The sequence below is a fragment of the Alternaria arbusti genome (assembly GCF_024043155.1).
Source record: "Alternaria arbusti strain BMP 1465 chromosome Unknown scaffold_4, whole genome shotgun sequence".
Classification (NCBI taxonomy): domain Eukaryota; kingdom Fungi; phylum Ascomycota; class Dothideomycetes; order Pleosporales; family Pleosporaceae; genus Alternaria; species Alternaria arbusti.
The window spans coordinates 1,099,300-1,116,626 of NW_026249944.1; the positions used below are offsets into that span (position 1 = coordinate 1,099,300).

Consider the following 17,327-nt stretch of genomic DNA (forward strand, 5'->3'; position numbering starts at 1 on the left):
TGGCAAGGCTGGGGAAACGCGCTAGCTGCCCCGCTGAAGTCATAGAGAGTCGCCGCGTCAAACATTGTTTGCGGCCAGCGCGCAGAGCTTCAGACTCGCCCACGACATCCAACAACTACCGCAGAAGCATACGCGTCCAACATGTTCAAAAAGAAACCCACTGTAGGTTGCAATCTCGCACATACGCTGCACTGACTAACGCCCCTTAGATCAAGCCCCTCTCCCCCCTCAAGTCGAGCGACCGCCGCAGGACTGCCGACCAGATCATCGCCGACTTTGGCATAGACATTCCCGTAGATGCCGACGCGAACCCGGACGATAAGGCAGCTTCGTCAACCGCCGGCCTCACAGCACTGCGCAAGTCGCTGCTCCCCGAGAATGCCCTGTCCGCGCGCTTCACCACAACCGCGGGGCCAGACCTCAAGCAGGTGTCGGGGACGATATACGTAGGCAGCCATGAGGGCACCAGCGGGGAGCAGAGAGTGTTGTGGGCAAAGGTTGGTGACAAAATGTACCCCACCGTCTATACTCTCTGGCACAACCCACGGATAGTCCCATTGCTCTATACGCCACTCGTCGTGGTCGAGAAGATGCAGGGTGGCGCCGACCTGATGACGCCTGGCCTACAACGAGGCCCGCCTTTCCCCAAGAAAGCGACCAAAGGCGCAATCGTTGCCATTGCAAGCCTCGAGGCACCGACAGTACCCATGGCGGTTGGCGAGTGCGTCATCGATGTGAGCGCGTTGGGCAAAGTCCAGGGTACAAAGGGTATGGCTGTATCAACGTTCCACTGGGCAGGCGATGAACTATGGTCTTGGAGCTCGACAGGCAAGGCGGGCACCGAGCCTCCTGATATCCTCCAGGGCTGGGATGACGACAATGGTGAGGAGGCGAGTCTCGCTGAACGCACGGCAGCCGTTGATCTAGACGATGACGAAGGCGGTATCACTCTCGATGCCACCCCGACCGAACGGTCAGAGGCGGAGAAAGCACAGGGCGTACAAGGCGAAGATGCGCCATCCAACAACGACTTCATCGATGTCCTTGAAGATAAAGAGCTTACAACCAAGGGTATGCATCCTACATTCAATCACACCAACCAGCAGCTAATAGTCCTTAGAAATCGATGAAGCCTTCAAGAACGCATTCTTGTACGGTGTCCGATACCACATGGATCACAACAAGGGCCATCCCTCCTACGGCCTCGACTTCCCGATCTCGCAGACAAACGTCATGTCCACGCTCGTCCTACCCTTCCTCCCTACCTATACCCCTGCGCGAACAGCCTCACTACAAATCAAGAAGACAAGTTGGAAGAACCTGAGAAAGTTCGTCCGGTATCTCGACAAGCAACAGATTCTCAAGTGCAAAGACCGCGACGGCAACGAGGTCGTAGTCCTTGACATCGACTTCAAGGACCGCCAAATCGAATCCTTCGTCCCCTACAGGCTACCGAAGAAAGATGCGCCAACCGCTGCGAGCGTCAACGGGAAGCCAGCCGCGCCTCTCTCCGCCGAGTCCTCCGTAGGCCAAAAGCTGAAGCTCGTCTCCGTACTCCGGCCCAAAGAGAAACTCGCACCCATCCTCAGCGCCTCGAAAGCCGACCCCCGCGGTCTCTACACCCCAGCCGAGCTAAAGCAACTCCTCATCGCCTACATAGAAGCCGAGAACCTAATCGACCCCAAGAACAAGCGCCTCATCCGCATAAACCCGCAGCTCGCAGACGCGCTACTAGGCTCCTCGGCCGCCGACAACGCGGCTTTGTCATCTGGAGCCATGCCGCGTGACGCTTTAGCTGAGCGCATGGTCGCCGCCTCCTCCCCCTTCCACGCCATCATCCGCAACGACGCTGACATCTCTGATGCGAAGCCTAAAGCCGGTGCGCCACCCAAAATACAAATCACGCTCGAGACGCGCAGCGGCAATAAGACTGTGACGAAAGTACATGGACTGGAGCCGTATTACATCTCGCCACAGCCGCTTGCGGATGAACTGAGGAAGACTTGCGCCGGTAGTACGAGTGTGGATAAACTGCAGGGGTCTAGTCCCAAAGCACCGGTTATGGAGGTCATGGTGCAGGGGCCACAGAAGGATGCTATTATGAAGGCGTTGGAGAAGAGGGGGGTGCAGAGGAATTGGGTGGATGTTGTGGATAAGACGAAGGGGAAGAAGAAGTAGATGTATATATACGATAGGTTTGCAAGCAGTTGAATGATACCCAGCTTGTTTTCTCCATGGATCGTGTCTTTTGATAGCTTAGTAGTGACTGGAACATGTCTTTGAGGTGATGGATCCCTTTTATTAAACATGTTAGATGGTTTATTACTGTCAGAGGGTATCAGATTACCGGGAAAAAGAGCGGAAGTGCTATAGTGAGATCGTGCCTGACATGAGAAGGTGACTTGACCTTGTCCTTTAAGACACGCCAGACTTCATACAGCCCAACACGACTTCCGTGAAAGAATATGTTGAGCCCTCTTCCACCACTCTTCAATCGTTACCGGAACATGTTTAGCATCGCGCGTAGGTTCCTAGCCCGTGCGCGTCGCGTCACCGTCCTTGTCCGCTCCCTTCTCGCCAACATCCCCTGCCATTACGTCCTCAAAGAAATTAAACATGCTATCCTGCCCACTCTTCTTGAACTCCTTGACACACTGCTCAGGTGTGATGACCTCAGCGATGGTCTGGATCTCCTGCTTCCACTCCTTCACATACGACGCCGTCGGCTCGGTGTGCACGACGTAAAAGTGGCGGTAGTCGCGGCGCATATCGACCTGCAGTCCAGCGTAGTAGCGTATCATGTTCAGATTCGCGGCTTGCTGGCTACGTTTGAGCGTGTTGAAGTAGTCGACAGGTTCGCATTCTGCGATCGCACGGCGCTCGGAGAGGATGGGGTGTTTGTCGGCTTTTAGGCTGAAGGGGGCGTCGGGACTGTCTTGCTCGATGTAGTTGGGGTTTGTGAGGAGAGAGTAGAGTTTTGCGGCACTGTGTTAAGGTTAGCGATAGATCCACTTGCTCCAAGTATAGTAGACAAACCTCTGTACATCAGGATCCCCAGCTTGGAGCTCTGTTGCTTGATCTTCACAGTAGGCAAACAGATGCTCCATCAGTTCCGGACGGACACACAGACGCCAGAGCAGGCTGTTCTCGACGATCTCCGGCCAATGAGCTGATGGACCTGCGAGTTCCTTGAGCTTCTTGATTTTCGCCAAGAAGAGCTTGATGATACACAGCGCATATTTTGGCATCGCTTCGAAGACTTCGTCCGTGATGTAGATGAATCCACCAACAGGAAATATCTCAATGCGATCATTCCGGAGCACAGGTGTCTCATCTGAAGCATAGTCGTATTCGATACCTGGTTGAAGCCCGACCGACCAGAGACGCACTCCTCTACGGAGGACTTGGCCGAATCCGGGAATACTTGTGAAGTATTCAAAGTCGGGATGTGCCTAGTCTGCTTAGTATTCGTTTGTTCCACGGAGTGTGTGATACGTACGATGATGATACCCGTGCCTCCTTTCAGGATTTGTTGCTGAAAATCTGCCCATCCGCCTGCATAGCTCGCACTGCTGACTTGGACATGATGCATCAAGAGCAATCGAGTGATGATTTCAAACTCCACAAAATGATCTTCAGGGTGAAAGAACAAGAAAGCCCTCCTTTCTACCGGATCGAGGGTTGTTTCACCATCGTTGGTCGCAAACATGTCTTCGAAGTCGAGCTTACTGACTGCGCTTATTCTCTCTTGCAGCTCTGTGCATCTGATATCGACAGGAGAGAATTCCATGGGTGGAGGTGGAGGAGGTGGCGGCTGGAACGGTTGTTGCGGTTGTTCGAGTGGCATGGGAGAAGGGGAGCGTGTTACTTCATCGGCAACGTCCGGCTGAGCAACATCATCGATGTCCATATGGACAGACGCATCAGATTCATCAGACCCATCCGCCGGTCGAACAGGCTTCTGACGAGAATCATGTGGCCCATCCGCGACGATACCAGTATCATAATGTTGGAAGGCACAATCCTGGTCGGACTTACGACATTGAGTGTTTTTCCAGTACCAGCACGTAAGTTGGTTCGGTGCCAACGCTTTCTTGGTGAACTTGTCTCCAGACTGACTTTCTCCACCATTGAACTCCGGCCGCTTCTCAGGATCAATTCGCACATCGGGAACTTTAGGATCAGTGTGCTTCATCCACCCAGTGTTGTAGTGAGCGTAATTACACTGTTCGGCAGACTTCTTGCAGCCCCGTTCATGGTTCAGCCAATAGGGACAGGTGAGTGGTGGCCTGCGATATTTACCAGGTATGAACCCTTGCATATCCCCCAAGGGATAGTCACGGCCATTTTCATCCTTATTTCTATGCATGAAGCGACATTCTTTCGGACCTCTCGGGCAATCGTTGCTAAGCCTCCAAGAATAGCATACTAATGGGACTTTGTGGGATTCCCAGTCTTCCAACGGTAGGTTAACGTCAGTAGATTGTCGTCTTGGAAGAACGTCGCTGTTGGAGTCTTCTGTGGGTCGCCTATGGCTCGGCTCACGACGACCGTATAGATCATCGCGTGGTGCGCGCGGGAGCGAGATAGCGGTACCGGGTGGGGCGTTAACAATCTGTAGAGCCGAAGGATCAGGTGTACCCTCCCTGGCAGACTTCTTATTCGCCGCCCCTCGTCCTTTAAGGTTGCGGAAATGGGTCTTGTTCAATTCAGAGATCTGACGAGGCGGAGGTTTCGGTTGGTTCGTGAACTTGATGGCGCCATTCTTTCCTGTATCGGATGTGACATTACTAGGACTGACATGCGTAGTGAATGAGACTGATCTCTTCGCAGTACCGGGATTTGCGCGGGCCGGGGTTATATTGGCAGAACCTGTAGCGGCGCTTGCAAGCTCACTGGTGGTACTCGCCCTCCGTTGCGTGGGGACCGGGTCGACATGTCCGGTTCGAGAATGTGGACTTGATTCCGATGGCGAAGGCTTAGCTGGGCTCGGCTTAGTAGCTGACTTCCGCTTTGGAGTGGTTGTAGCACGTTTCAGTGCTGTACTGGCTGACTGAGCTGACTTTCGACGTAGCCGGCGCTCAGTACCAGCGCCATCTGCACTAGTTGACTTGTGCTTTGTCTTCTTTGAGGTCATCGTGATCTCATCGAATAATGAGTCATCCGTCAACTCTGCTTCCTCAGAAGAAGACAAAGATGAGTCTGACTGCACTACAGGAGGCTTGCGCGCTCTTGGAGGTTGTCTTCTGGGACTTTCGATGAACAAGTTGTTGAGTTGACTGGAGTCTACAGCTTCTCTTTCTGCCAGTGTGACTTCGAGGGGCGGCACACCTTCATCTGCCGCTGCTCGAACTGCTGCCTCGAATCTGCTTATGTTTTGGTCGCATAGCTTCCGGAAGTCAATCCCACTCATTTTCGATTTCTTCAGGTTCCATAGTTCCAGAGCGGTGGGAGCTGGGGGTCCTGGGGCAAGTTCAGGGTCCGTTGGAACATCATCAACAATATTTTCAAAATTTGATGCTGGTTCCCAAGTACCTACACAACGTTAGGAAGATGCGATGAATGTTCAACCTTGTGGAACGCTTGGAGAGTATAGGTCGGGGTAGTGTCTCAGGCAATACCAAAGAACTGCTAAAGACAAGATTAAGTGCTTACTGCTTCATAGCGGGTTAGCTTGGCTCAACGATCATTCAGCATAGACTTACTCGGAAAGTGGATAGCTCTCCCACTTGGTCAAGTACTTTATGCCCTTCCCGAAGGGCGCGACGTCCCATTCATTTTGCCACTTTTCTGCTATGATACATTCCACGTCAAAAGTACCCGCCACTTCCTCATTATCTTCGACAGGGCGTGATGACATTCTGGCGAAAGCCGTAGAGATGAATGAGGATGCAAGGTCCTGATTGGTTGAGAGCAGCGGGATAATGCTGATACAACGCGCAAGTCGAATTTTCCGATGCGCGCCCGATGGCTGTGCTCGCTCAACACGCGATAAGAAGAGACTGAGTGATTGCCGCTATTTGGCGAAAGGCGACTTGTTTGCGGTGGTGCAAGCGACCACGGGCGTGAAGGTGCAGGTGAGGACGCGGAGAGTAGCGTCTCGCTTACCTAATGCGGCATGGGCTCGTTCGCCCTGAGTGCTGGCTGGTGCTTTGTTGGTGGAGCAGCGACTCCTCGAGGCAGCGAGATAGCGCACTTGTACACTTCACCCGCCACGACGACCGGACTCTGCCTTTCTGCTTGCCCTGATACCCCAACGCTATCCAGGCCCTGCTCCCGAGAACTTCGCCGAATTAGCGACTGAGACGTGCACCCGCCGCCCACCTGCCACTCTTCCCCACCTGCCTACCGCAACAATGGCGAACGACGAATATGACGTGAGTCCTCATACGCCAGCAGCTGTGGACTCTGCATACTGACTGTCGTGCCTGTAGTTCCTCTTCAAGGGTACCGCCTCTCCCCCCCGCCTTACTCGTCCTGGTCTCGTCGCCCGCTAACCCCCGCAGTGGTGCTCATCGGAGACTCAGGTGTCGGTAAATCCAACCTGTTGAGTCGATTCACGCGCAACGAGTTCAACCTCGACTCCAAGTCGACCATCGGTGTCGAATTCGCTACCCGCTCCATCCAAGTCGACGCAAAGACTATCAAGGCCCAGATCTGGGATACCGCAGGCCAGGAGCGGTACCGCGCTATCACCTCCGCATACTACCGTGGCGCAGTCGGCGCTCTGCTTGTCTACGACATCAGCAAGCACCAGACATACGAGAACGTGACGAGGTGGCTGAAGGAGCTGCGCGACCATGCCGACTCCAACATCGTCATCATGCTCGTCGGTAACAAGAGCGATTTGAGGCATCTGCGGGCAGTGCCAACAGAGGAGGCCAAGCAATTTGCGAGTACGTGTTCCATTCTGTGACACTGGCAGTTGTCCAGATAGTCACTCAGAGACAACGTAAGCTGACACTCTCCAGGCGACAACAACCTCTCCTTCATCGAGACGTCCGCCTTGGACGCCAGCAACGTCGAGCTTGCTTTCCAGAACATTCTCACAGGTACGACCGTCTCACCAAACAGTACCCCGCAGTAAATGCAGTGGTCGGCGCAAAGTTTGGCGTCACAGTCTATAGCCCGGATAGACATGTGCTTACATCGCCACTTTCGTCGTGCCCTCTGCGTTGAGTCACCAGTACGAACTGCTGCTAACACTACCCAGAAATCTACCGCATCGTCTCAAGCAAAGCCCTCGACCAAGGCGAAGGCAGCGGCCCAGTCCTCGGCAACGACCGCAAGGTGCTCGAGATCAGCAAGTCGGCCGACGCGGAGCAGAAGAAGGGATGCTGCTAGACGACGACGAAATCCACAAATACCCTTCAACTACAAACTGGTTGCGCCGGGTTACAACGCATGTTTTTGGCGGGAGCAGCGAAGGGAGAAAGCTCGGATATAGCGAGCAGGACTACGATACAAATGTGCCTTACGTTTAACGCGCGGGAAACAACATGAGATGATGCAAATGCCCAAACTCGGCGTCCAGGAAGTCGCTCACTTTACGTCTGCTTTGTGTCTGTTCGGCTACAGGTGTCGGGGTCTCTGCTTGGTTTTGCATGCTGCGAGAAGCATCTCTTTTGTTCGGTTCGGGACTGGAGGCGATAATGCGAATAGTGGCTGTATGTATGGCGTGATTGCAATGTCAGCTCATGTTCAGATTATCTCATGTAGCCACCATGGTCGTTGATTGTACAATCGGAATGTCACGACGGGCTGACGCGTCAGCAGACTCCTGGAGCGGCGGTCGTACCACATGTGACGAAGTAGATCCACGGCTTAGTATCCCTCTGTCGGTCGTCTCGGCAAATCGAGCACTTGACCAGTGACTCGGCACGTAGATCGGTCCTTTGCGCATCTCCATCACCGTACCGAGCACCTCTTCCGGGCCACTCATCAAGACACTACATCACTCGGATCTCGACCCAAAAGTTCATCCAAGAACAACAAGTAGATTCGTAAATGCTCATGAAACGCCTATCCCCCTTCTACCATTCATATCATTGGGCCGCCAAGTATCCTCCGCCTTCGTCCCAGGAGGCAAGTACTGCGAGCCCTGCTCAGAAGTCCTGCGATAGCTCGAACTGCCCGAATCATCATGTCTCTTCTCATCTCGTGACTCGTGAATGCCCGGCATGGAGTACGTCCCTGGATCCTGCATGGACGACGGACTAGCTGTGAAAACAGGTCGCGACTTGACGTCTGTTGCCAAGGGAAGCAGTGAACCGCTGTTCTTGGACTGTAGGGCCTTTGCGCGTTTATCTGCTTTGGCGGCATCGTGCGTGCGGTCGTAGAGATATAGACCCACGAATGTGAGGACGAAGCCGAAGGCTTGCACTTTGGTCATGGGCTTGCCGAACCAGACGACTGCGAAGACGATGACGAAGACGCGCTTGATTAGGCTGGCGACAGAGTAGGTGACGGGTGAGACCATGGATAGGAGCACGAAAGCTACAATGTTCTGCCCGAAATGGAAGGTGCCGTTGAATAGGAATTCCAGAATCAGCCGCCCGTGGTCCAGAGCTTCAGGGTGGTCTGATAGTTCGATGGAGGCGTCATGCAGAAAGTCGAAGATGAGGGTGAATCCTTCGGACCAGAGCCAGAGTGGGAGCGTGAAGAGGAAGGCTAGACCGGAGGAGTAGCAGAGGAGGTTTAGTTTGTCTGGCTTGGTGAACTTGTTGGGTGGAAGACCGTCTTTCTCAGCGGCTGCGGCGTCGTTGAAGATCTGTTTGGAGACAATGTTCTGTACGACGAAGAGGATAGCGCTGGCAAATGCGGACATCAGGCCGATCAGGTTCGCATTGAAATCCGCCGAGCATGCCAGTATGACTCCCAGAGTAAGTGGTATAAGGGAGAGGTATGTTGGGATCGAGTATTGAATCTTGAAGAAGATGCTGTAGGCCATGACCGTCAGGAGCGGGGAGAGTCCCTTGATGGTGTGCACCAGCGACACAGGTATCCTCGACGTAGCATCGGCGCTGAGAATGTGTCCGCCGATCTGGAAGAGCGTCAAGGGCAGCGTAGCCATGATCAGTTCCCTGGACGGGCTGCGAATGCCGTATTTGAGGAAAGGCATCGTCTGCTTCAACCGCGGAAATTTCCTAGCGAACATGGCCATTATCAAACACCAGCCAGATACGAAGGCGAATTGTACGGTCGTAAGCGTGATGGGCTTCGGGAGGGCGGTCAGGATGGCCTTGGAGGACATGTTGGTGAAGATGGAGGTCATGTACCACACACCGCAGAGCACCTGCATCTGTTAGCCATGGACCATGCAGAGACGTGCATGGCGCGACGTACAATGAGCTTGGGCGACAGCGGTGCCTTGAGCGCATCGGCGAGTTCATGCGCATTCTGGCTGACACTGCCCTTTCGCGTCCGTATAGTCCTGAAGGCCTCGGAAAGGCTCTTCTGTCGCCCGTGTCTGTTCGAGGAGCCCGACGAGGAGCCATTCATGCCACCGAATCTAGCCTCTTTGCGCGGATGCCACCTATCCCCTGGTATCGCACTGCCGTTTGTCTGCGCTGCATGACTGGGGCTGGCGGACCGCGACGAGCTGAGGCCGTAGATGTTGTCTTCCTCGGGCGTGGGGAGCAGATCGGGCTGGAAGGCGGGAAACTTGAAGGTAGCGTTAGGACTCGGGTCCCGCGCCAACGGAGGCGTCATGGCGACTGCGGGATGGAAGGAGGTTGGGGTGTCGTAGAACTATTCGTTACGCCATGGGGGTGGGAGAAGCGATGTTGCAGGCGACTTGGTGCTATATGCGCGGAACAGTGGCGCACTCCTTTGCTACACGCAAGAGCACGAGGGCGGCACAATCAGCGGTAGCGGTGGTGGGGTACCGTGGATCGTCGAGAAGGATTATTCCACGAAGCGTGGTGTTGAAGGCAAGCGTCGCAATAGATCCGTAATTAGCGGAGAATTGTCTGGTTAGTGACATACGCGTTCCGGGCGTCGTGCAGCCGACAGGGATAGCAAATCACCAGCCCTCGTCAGCCAAGCTCCGTTGATGACTTCGGGAACTACCATGCATTCCGCACCTGCTGTGTCGGGCAGAGATCTTCTGCACCGATAACGACGTGCCTGTTCAAAACCACCTCTTTCGCTCCTCATCATGCGTCGAGGCTTCGTGCAACCCCGAGTATGTCTGTTCCGATGAACCGGCCGTCGCTGCCGTACTTGTTCTGTGCTATCTTCCTCCTGCTGCAATTGGGTCATGCTGCGGAACATGGCCCGGTCGTAGCCCCACTACACCTAGTGAGCCGCCAGGAGAGTGCCTCCTTGATTATTTTCAACGACACATGGCACGTCTTAGGGCCATTTCAGATTGGAACAAGAGGTACGTCATTGACCGTGGTGACGCGGAAACACCATGCCAACATCATATAGAAGCCACGTGGGGTGCCGATCCGCTCGAGTACTACGGCGGCTTCAGAAATCTCCAATATGACCCTGAGGCGACATTTCGAAGCTCATTGCCTACTAACGGGACCGCGTCATGGAATGTGACCCAAGCCGTACGGACTTTGAACGATGCTACATCAGCCAACGCTTCCTTGAGCGTGGCTTACTCCAACGTTGATTGGGACTTCCTCAAGGTCGTATACGGGTGGGCTGCTGTTCAATACCAGGCCTGGGCTCGTGGCGAACTCATCGTCGGCGGTATTGAGACTCAACATCTAATCTTGCATACGGACGCCATCCTGGAATACTGGGTGGATGACCAGCACTACTTTGGAGGAGACTATTACAGCTACCGCAACGCACCTCCTGTTCTTCATCTCAAGCCTGGCTCACACAGAATCGATCTTCGCCTGGCTCGCGATGTCAGGGCTTTTGGAGGCATTCTGGAGCCTACCATTGATGTTGTCATTGATGTACAAAAGACCACAGGGTCTCTGGAACTTGCGAAACCTGGCATGCTAGTGTCTGATGTGGTCGACGGGAAGCTTGCCTCGTCAATCGGATCGGTTTACTTGAGGAACACTGGGGAAGAGGATATCGAGGTCCTGAGCATTCAGCCCTCAGATGTGAGCTCGCACATCTCTTTCGCCGGGTGGACAACGGGCGCTCAGTCATTGTTACGCGAAGATACTGATATTGCTGACCAGGACGACTCTGACACATACGAAGACTCGAGCATGCCCATCACTATTGTTTCTGGTCAAACGAGGCCCGTCGTCTTGAAAGCATCTCTCTCTACCAACAACGCCTCATCCTTGGATTACGACATCACGTACCAGTCCGTTGGTGGAACGCATCAGAACACCCTACATGTGTCTCAAAAGCTGAATCATATCGATCTCTACAGGCCTCACAAGGTCACATATCTCCACCCGGGCGGCATAGCTTCCTATGCTATGCTTCGGCCTCCGGCGAAGAACGCAACATGCCCATTGGGACAATCGAAGCTGCCTTTGTTGCTGCAACTGCACGGAGCTGGTCTTGAAGCGGAAAATGCCCAGGTTACTGGAGCTCTGGGTCCCGTTTCTGATCTCTGTGCATGGGTCCTGTTCCCAACAGGTGTCACGCCGTGGTCCGGCGATGACTGGCATAATTGGGGCTTCGCCGACGTTGAAGCCGCAATAGCTGCGATTCCAACCTGGATCGCGGACAATCACTGGACCGGGTACGGTATCGACACAGACCGCTGGATAGTCTCGGGGCACTCTAACGGTGGGCAGGGTACTTGGTATGCCCTGACTCACCGACCAGATAAAGTACTCGCTGCAGCACCAGTTTCGGGCTACGCTAGTATTCAGGTGTACGTGCCATACCATCTGTGGCAGCCTGCAGATCCAGGACGTACAGCGGTCATCAGTGCCTCACTAAACAATTATCGACATGAAATGCTCATGCCTAACGCGCATGGAATTCCTGTACAACAGCAGCACGGTGAGATTGACGACAACGTTCCGGCTTACAACGGCCGCCTACTTGCGGAGCAGCTGTATCGTACAGGAGTCAGTTCGGGAGTTACAGGAGCCAAAGCTAGTTATAACGAAGTAGCAGGGGCAAACCACTGGTTTGACGGGGTCATGACAACACCAGCATTGGTAGACTTTTACTACACCCAAGCTATGAACACAGATGTTTTACCCCGGAAAATGGAGCATTTTCTTATCATGGTCGGCGACCCTGGAGACATGGGGAGTAAGAACGGTATTCAGGTCAAAAAGCTAGAAGACCCAGGACGCTACGGCAAGGTTGGTGTTCGGGGACACATCATCAAGACCTCCAATGTAAAAGAGCTTGGGTTCAATACTGCCCTCTGGGGCGAGTCTGTGACTCTCGATGGGCACGAATTGAGCCTGGCAGAGGCAGCAGCAACTACGGACTCTTTTATCCGTGCTTTGAAGACGGACGAAGGCTGGAACATCGGCTCACGTACTGCAGATTCCGCGCAGCCTGAAAGAAGTGGTCGACAACTGGGCTCCATGACTGCTATTCTTCGCACCCGTGGGTCGTTCACTATCAGGCACCCAGGCTCTGCCAATTCGTCGTACATTGCACTGCAGACTTCACGCAATCTACACCAGTACTTCCAAGCAGACGCCAACATCGTCTCTTCCATAGCAGACTCTGCAATTTCCAAATACACCAACAACGTTATCACTCTAGCTGTTGGCGCCAGTCTCAAAGAAAGTGAAAGCAACTTCCCAATTCAGTTTGGCGACTCTGGAATTACCATCCGCGACTATCGTGGGCAAGACCAGACATACGGAGATGAAGCTAGAGGTGCAGCGTTCTTGCGACCACTACCTGACGAGCGTCTCGAGCTCGTCCTGTGGGGTGCTGATGACGAGGGGTTGCGACAGGCATCCCGTATCGTTCCTCTGCTGACAGGCGTCGGCCAACCCGATTTCGTTGTCTTTGGTGAGAGCGCAAAATGGAAGGGTATTGAGGGCGTCTTAGCGATGGGTTTCTTTGACTCTGAATGGGAGGTCACTCCCAGCAGTGTCATAGAAAGTGGGTAAGCGATGCGCAGGCCCAAGCTCGAAGAGATGGTAGGTAGCTGCGAATATCAAAGGCTCACCATGTCTCATCAACTTTCAGTGTGGGAGTAAGGCTATACCAGCTTTGACATGAATGCAACGGGTGGAGACGTAGAGCGGACTGTCCTTGACAACTGTATCCTTGATTCCTCTTTCTACAATAATCTTTCCGTTTGCTAAGGTGAAGACGAGTGCGACGCGTCCCGACGCGACGCGCCTTCCACCTGGGCACCTACTCGCGCTCACCTCGTCTCTTTCGGAAGCTTCTATTGTCATCACCCCGCTTCTCCCGCTTTCTTTACTCGCCCTCTCCTCGATCTCTTCCTTCTTTCCACGACTGTCGTCCTTTCCTTACGACAACGCCCTCCGCGACCTACTGATTTATGTACATTTGAGCTGTTTCCTCGTCGCTTCTGCATCTACATTGGCCATTTACGTCGCCAAACGAGCTGCTCCGAGCCTCCGTTCTGCATATTATCTGCCCATTTGCCCAATAACCCCAGATTTGTTTCCAGCCGCCTTCAGAACCGTACTCTTCACCATATAGCCTGGACACGTCGGTAGCCTCTCGGATCTAAGTCATCTACCCACTCTTCCAAGCTCCGCTACTATGAGCTTCAACATAACTTCCGACGGGTCTCCCACACCCCGCAAGGGCCCCAACCGATTCTCCAAGGCCGGCGATCTCAGGATTGACACCTCGCCAGAGGTCCTGGGTCAGGCGGTAGGCAGCATGAGCCTGCACCAATACCCATATGCCTTCCAACGTGCGTTTGGCTCATCGTTGACTTGCAATACACAGGGCATGAAGCGACCACTCGGTTCTTCTACCCTGGGCAATCAAGCGCCTATGCTGCAGCAGCACGACTCATTCGACGGCTATAAGGTCAGTACAATCCAGCATTTGCAGCAGGCTCACCGTCGCGCCCTCTCACATCGACCAAGCTGACCTACCCAGAAGCCCAAGATGGGAGCTCACGAGGAGTCAGCCGTCATGGACTCGCTCTTGCAGCGCCTAAATGGACGCTCCCCTCCGCACGACCCGTATAGCTCCTCCAACGGATCGATCCCCATCACACCGGCCACCGACGACTTCGCATCTACCCCATCGACGGAGTTGGACGGCTCGATCATCCTCGTCGAGGCTTGCGAGCTGCAAAAGCTTAAGCTAGAACTACAAGAGGCCCGCAACGAAGTCAACCGCGTCAACCAGGAAATGCACAGCCATCATGTGGCCCGGTCGACCATGGAGCACCTGAGCCAATCGTCAGAGGCTGATTATAGCTACCCCGGTGATGTCACTGAGCAGACTCTCACCAGCTTGCAGAACAAATTCAACGCTTCCACTCGAAGCAACTACGGTTGGGGCAATGAGCCTGCTCGCCCAGCCTATACCAGCAACAACAGCTTCGGCAACTCATACCAGCCCCAGGTGCAGCCTCAGCCCCAGCCTCAGGCCCGTCCACAACCCGCTCAGTCAGGCTATCGTCGCAATGGCTTCTTGAACGAGCCCACTCATTTCCCTCTCGACCAGAGCTTCCGCAGTAGCGGGATGTCCAACGGCTTCAATGCCGGTATGGGTAATGGCATGCCTAACCCCATGAACAACAACTTCAACGGTATGAACATGGGCATGGGAAATGGACTGAGTAATCCACCTAGCCGCCCTAGTTCGGCCTTCGATCCGAGTTACAATCAGTACGCTATGCCGCCCATGTATCCGATAGGCCACTCGGCTCCGATTGGTACAATGGCCAGCAGATTGTCGCCAGATGCGAACGAGTTCAACGTGGCCAATGGCATGGGACCGTCTCCATGGAACTCTCAGGTAAGATGCCACTACTGCATGCAGAACCCCGACTTTTACTGACAAGACATAGGCTCCGAGTGAGGCGGGTACTTCACAGTACGTGCCCCCTGTTGAACCCATGAACTATCGTCGCCTGTTGGACCGAAACATGAGCTGCAACTGGAAGTACATCGTCGATAAGATCATCTGCAACAACGACCAGCAGGCTTCCATCTTCCTTCAGCAGAAGCTCAAAGTAGGCACACCGGAACAGAAGTATGAGATTGTGGAGGCAATCATCTCCCAAGCTTATGCATTGATGGTCAACCGCTTCGGCAACTTTCTTGTACAGCGTTGCTTTGAGCATGGTACGCACGATCAAGTCATCGCGATCGCCCAAGCCATTCGCGGCAATACTCTCGCCTTGAGCATGGATGCATTTGGCTGCCATGTCATCCAGAAGGCCTTCGACTGCGTCCCGGAAGAGTATAAAGCAACTATGGTGCACGAACTGCTTCGTCGCATCCCAGAGACTGTCATTCACCGTTACGCTTGCCACGTCTGGCAGAAGCTCTTTGAGCTCCGTTGGAGCGACTCTCCTCCCCAGATCATGCGCTACGTCAACGAAGCTTTACGAGGCATGTGGCACGAAGTTGCTTTGGGCGAGACGGGCAGCCTGGTCGTACAGAACATCTTCGAGAACTGCCTTGAGGAAGACAAGGTACGTGAAGGCGCTATCAATCCTTTCGGCTTCTACTAACTGGCATTAGCGTCCCTGCATCAACGAGGTGCTCGCCAGTATCGATGTCATCGCCCACGGTCAATTCGGCAACTGGTGCATCCAGCATATTTGCGAGCATGGTGCGCCCGCTGATCGTAGCCGAGCTATCGATCACATCCTTCGCTTCAGTACTGAGTACAGCATGGACCAGTATGCTTCCAAGGTCATCGAGAAGTGCCTGAAGATTGGTGGCAACGAGTTCCTAGACCGGTACCTGGACCGCGTATGCGAAGCTCGCCCCGACCGTCCACGCATGCCTCTTATTGATAGTAAGTCTGGAGCACCCTTGATCCGTGGACGATAGCTAACCTTGTCAAAGTTGCTGGTGATCAGTTCGGCAACTACCTTATCCAGTATGTCTTAACCAACAGTGGTACCCAGCATCGCGAGCTCGTTGGCGGCCACATCCGTAAGCACATGGTCTCTCTCCGCGGTTCCAAGTACGGCTCTCGCGTCGCCATGCTCTGCTGCAACCCTGCCCTTGCGACACGCCCAGGACCTCCGGCAGGCATGCTTCCCCGCTATGGCAACCCCGCACCGCGCCCCAGTTTTGGCGCATTCCGTTAAAGACGTATTTGCGCGTGTACATGTCTTTGTCCACATACGTATCGTTGGGTATTATCAGCCAGTGCACCGCTCGCTCGATCTCGAAGAAGGTATCGTGGATATGCCCAAAAGCTAAGATCAATGTCGAACAAATTGTCGAAGACCATTGGCTTAAAACGAAAGTACGCATTTCCTACAGTCAGTTGGAAAAGCATCGATTCCTGGACACGCCTTATCACGGACATGTTCTTTCTTGTTTATCCCAACACTTTCATCGGCCCTGAGATACTTAGTAGGATTATGGAGGCAAAAGCTGGAGAAGACGATATGGTGAACAATGAACTGGATTGTACCTACATACTTATCCTTCTTTCGGAAGCAGACTAATCACGAGGTAATACGGTTACGATAATGCTGTCATCGGATGTATGTATTCTTCGATGGAAATAAGAAACATGATGACCTATTGCATGTATCACTGTTTTTGATGTGTTGGGAAGAGTTCGTGGCTTTACCGCAGTGATGGGAACTGATGAGTGAACATAAGAGACAGACGTTGCTACCCGTCTTGTCGTGGATGTCAACGTGCGGAGCCGCTCGGTGAATCCTGGAGTTTGTACGGGCTTCGGTGGCAACTCGGGCATAGCCGGAAAAGAGCTTGCACATGCCGGGAAGACGATAATCAGGGTTGGTGAAAACTTCGAGCTGTTTCATCGAGAATCACGTTCTAAGGGACTCGCATAGCCTCATGTAGAGGAGAGGGAAGGTTGGCCGCATATCTGCTGAGTCTGAACAGTGCGAGCGGCGAGCGGCAACTAAGAGATGCCGCTTCGGCACAGAATCCGAAGAGCATGCGACACGCGAGAACTTGCCGAGCAGGAACAAACCGGGGATGCATTGCTCACAAGCTTACAGAGCCTTACTTAGCGGCTGCCTGCATGTAGGTGTCAGGGTAGTGAATGCGCATGGGTGATGCATTTCTGATGGAACTGTTGCGAGGCAGAGCATCTTGAGGAGGGAGTCATGGTTCGCTGGGAGTGCATCCCGAAACGAGTTAAACGTTCCTACATCCAACGTAGAGTTGCAAGAAACGAACAGCAAAAGAAGTCCTCTCGAGGTATACTCACTTGATCATGCATCGGTGACCTGATCTCTCAGCGCACGATAATCG

The 17,327-nt window shown here is 53.8% G+C and overlaps 6 protein-coding genes across 6 annotated transcripts; 4 read left to right on the forward strand and 2 right to left on the reverse strand.

The window, feature by feature from the left end:
• Window positions 1-141: 141 nt before the first annotated feature.
• On the forward strand, window positions 142-2,178 carry J4E86_004014 (uncharacterized protein; the record flags this gene model as incomplete). Its single annotated transcript, XM_051444562.1, has 3 exons — window positions 142-162; window positions 210-1,071; window positions 1,121-2,178. 3 exons carry the CDS (start codon window positions 142-144, stop codon window positions 2,176-2,178), a joined length of 1,941 nt encoding a protein of 646 aa, XP_051304187.1.
• A 353-nt stretch (window positions 2,179-2,531) lies between these two features.
• On the reverse strand, window positions 2,532-5,860 carry J4E86_004015 (uncharacterized protein; the record flags this gene model as incomplete). The annotated part of the gene is made up of 5 exons (XM_051444563.1): window positions 2,532-2,985; window positions 3,037-3,452; window positions 3,500-4,225; window positions 4,430-5,366; window positions 5,706-5,860. 5 exons carry the CDS (start codon window positions 5,858-5,860, stop codon window positions 2,532-2,534), a joined length of 2,688 nt encoding a protein of 895 aa, XP_051304188.1.
• Window positions 5,861-6,356: 496 nt separating this feature from the next.
• Window positions 6,357-7,344, forward strand: RAB11B (Ras- protein Rab-11B; the record flags this gene model as incomplete). Its single annotated transcript, XM_051444564.1, has 5 exons — window positions 6,357-6,377; window positions 6,435-6,447; window positions 6,507-6,896; window positions 6,972-7,052; window positions 7,214-7,344. 5 exons carry the CDS (start codon window positions 6,357-6,359, stop codon window positions 7,342-7,344), a joined length of 636 nt encoding a protein of 211 aa, XP_051304189.1.
• A 667-nt stretch (window positions 7,345-8,011) lies between these two features.
• J4E86_004017 (uncharacterized protein) lies at window positions 8,012-9,711 on the reverse strand (the record flags this gene model as incomplete). Its single annotated transcript, XM_051444565.1, has 2 exons — window positions 8,012-9,295; window positions 9,346-9,711. The coding sequence occupies 2 exons, from the start codon at window positions 9,709-9,711 to the stop codon at window positions 8,012-8,014; spliced, it is 1,650 nt and encodes a 549-aa protein (XP_051304190.1).
• A 635-nt stretch (window positions 9,712-10,346) lies between these two features.
• J4E86_004018 (uncharacterized protein) lies at window positions 10,347-13,022 on the forward strand (the record flags this gene model as incomplete). The annotated part of the gene is made up of 1 exon (XM_051444566.1): window positions 10,347-13,022. One exon carries the CDS (start codon window positions 10,347-10,349, stop codon window positions 13,020-13,022), a length of 2,676 nt encoding a protein of 891 aa, XP_051304191.1.
• Window positions 13,023-13,650: 628 nt separating this feature from the next.
• J4E86_004019 (uncharacterized protein) lies at window positions 13,651-16,177 on the forward strand (the record flags this gene model as incomplete). The annotated part of the gene is made up of 5 exons (XM_051444567.1): window positions 13,651-13,926; window positions 13,999-14,868; window positions 14,921-15,550; window positions 15,600-15,879; window positions 15,930-16,177. The coding sequence occupies 5 exons, from the start codon at window positions 13,651-13,653 to the stop codon at window positions 16,175-16,177; spliced, it is 2,304 nt and encodes a 767-aa protein (XP_051304192.1).
• Window positions 16,178-17,327: the final 1,150 nt, after the last annotated feature.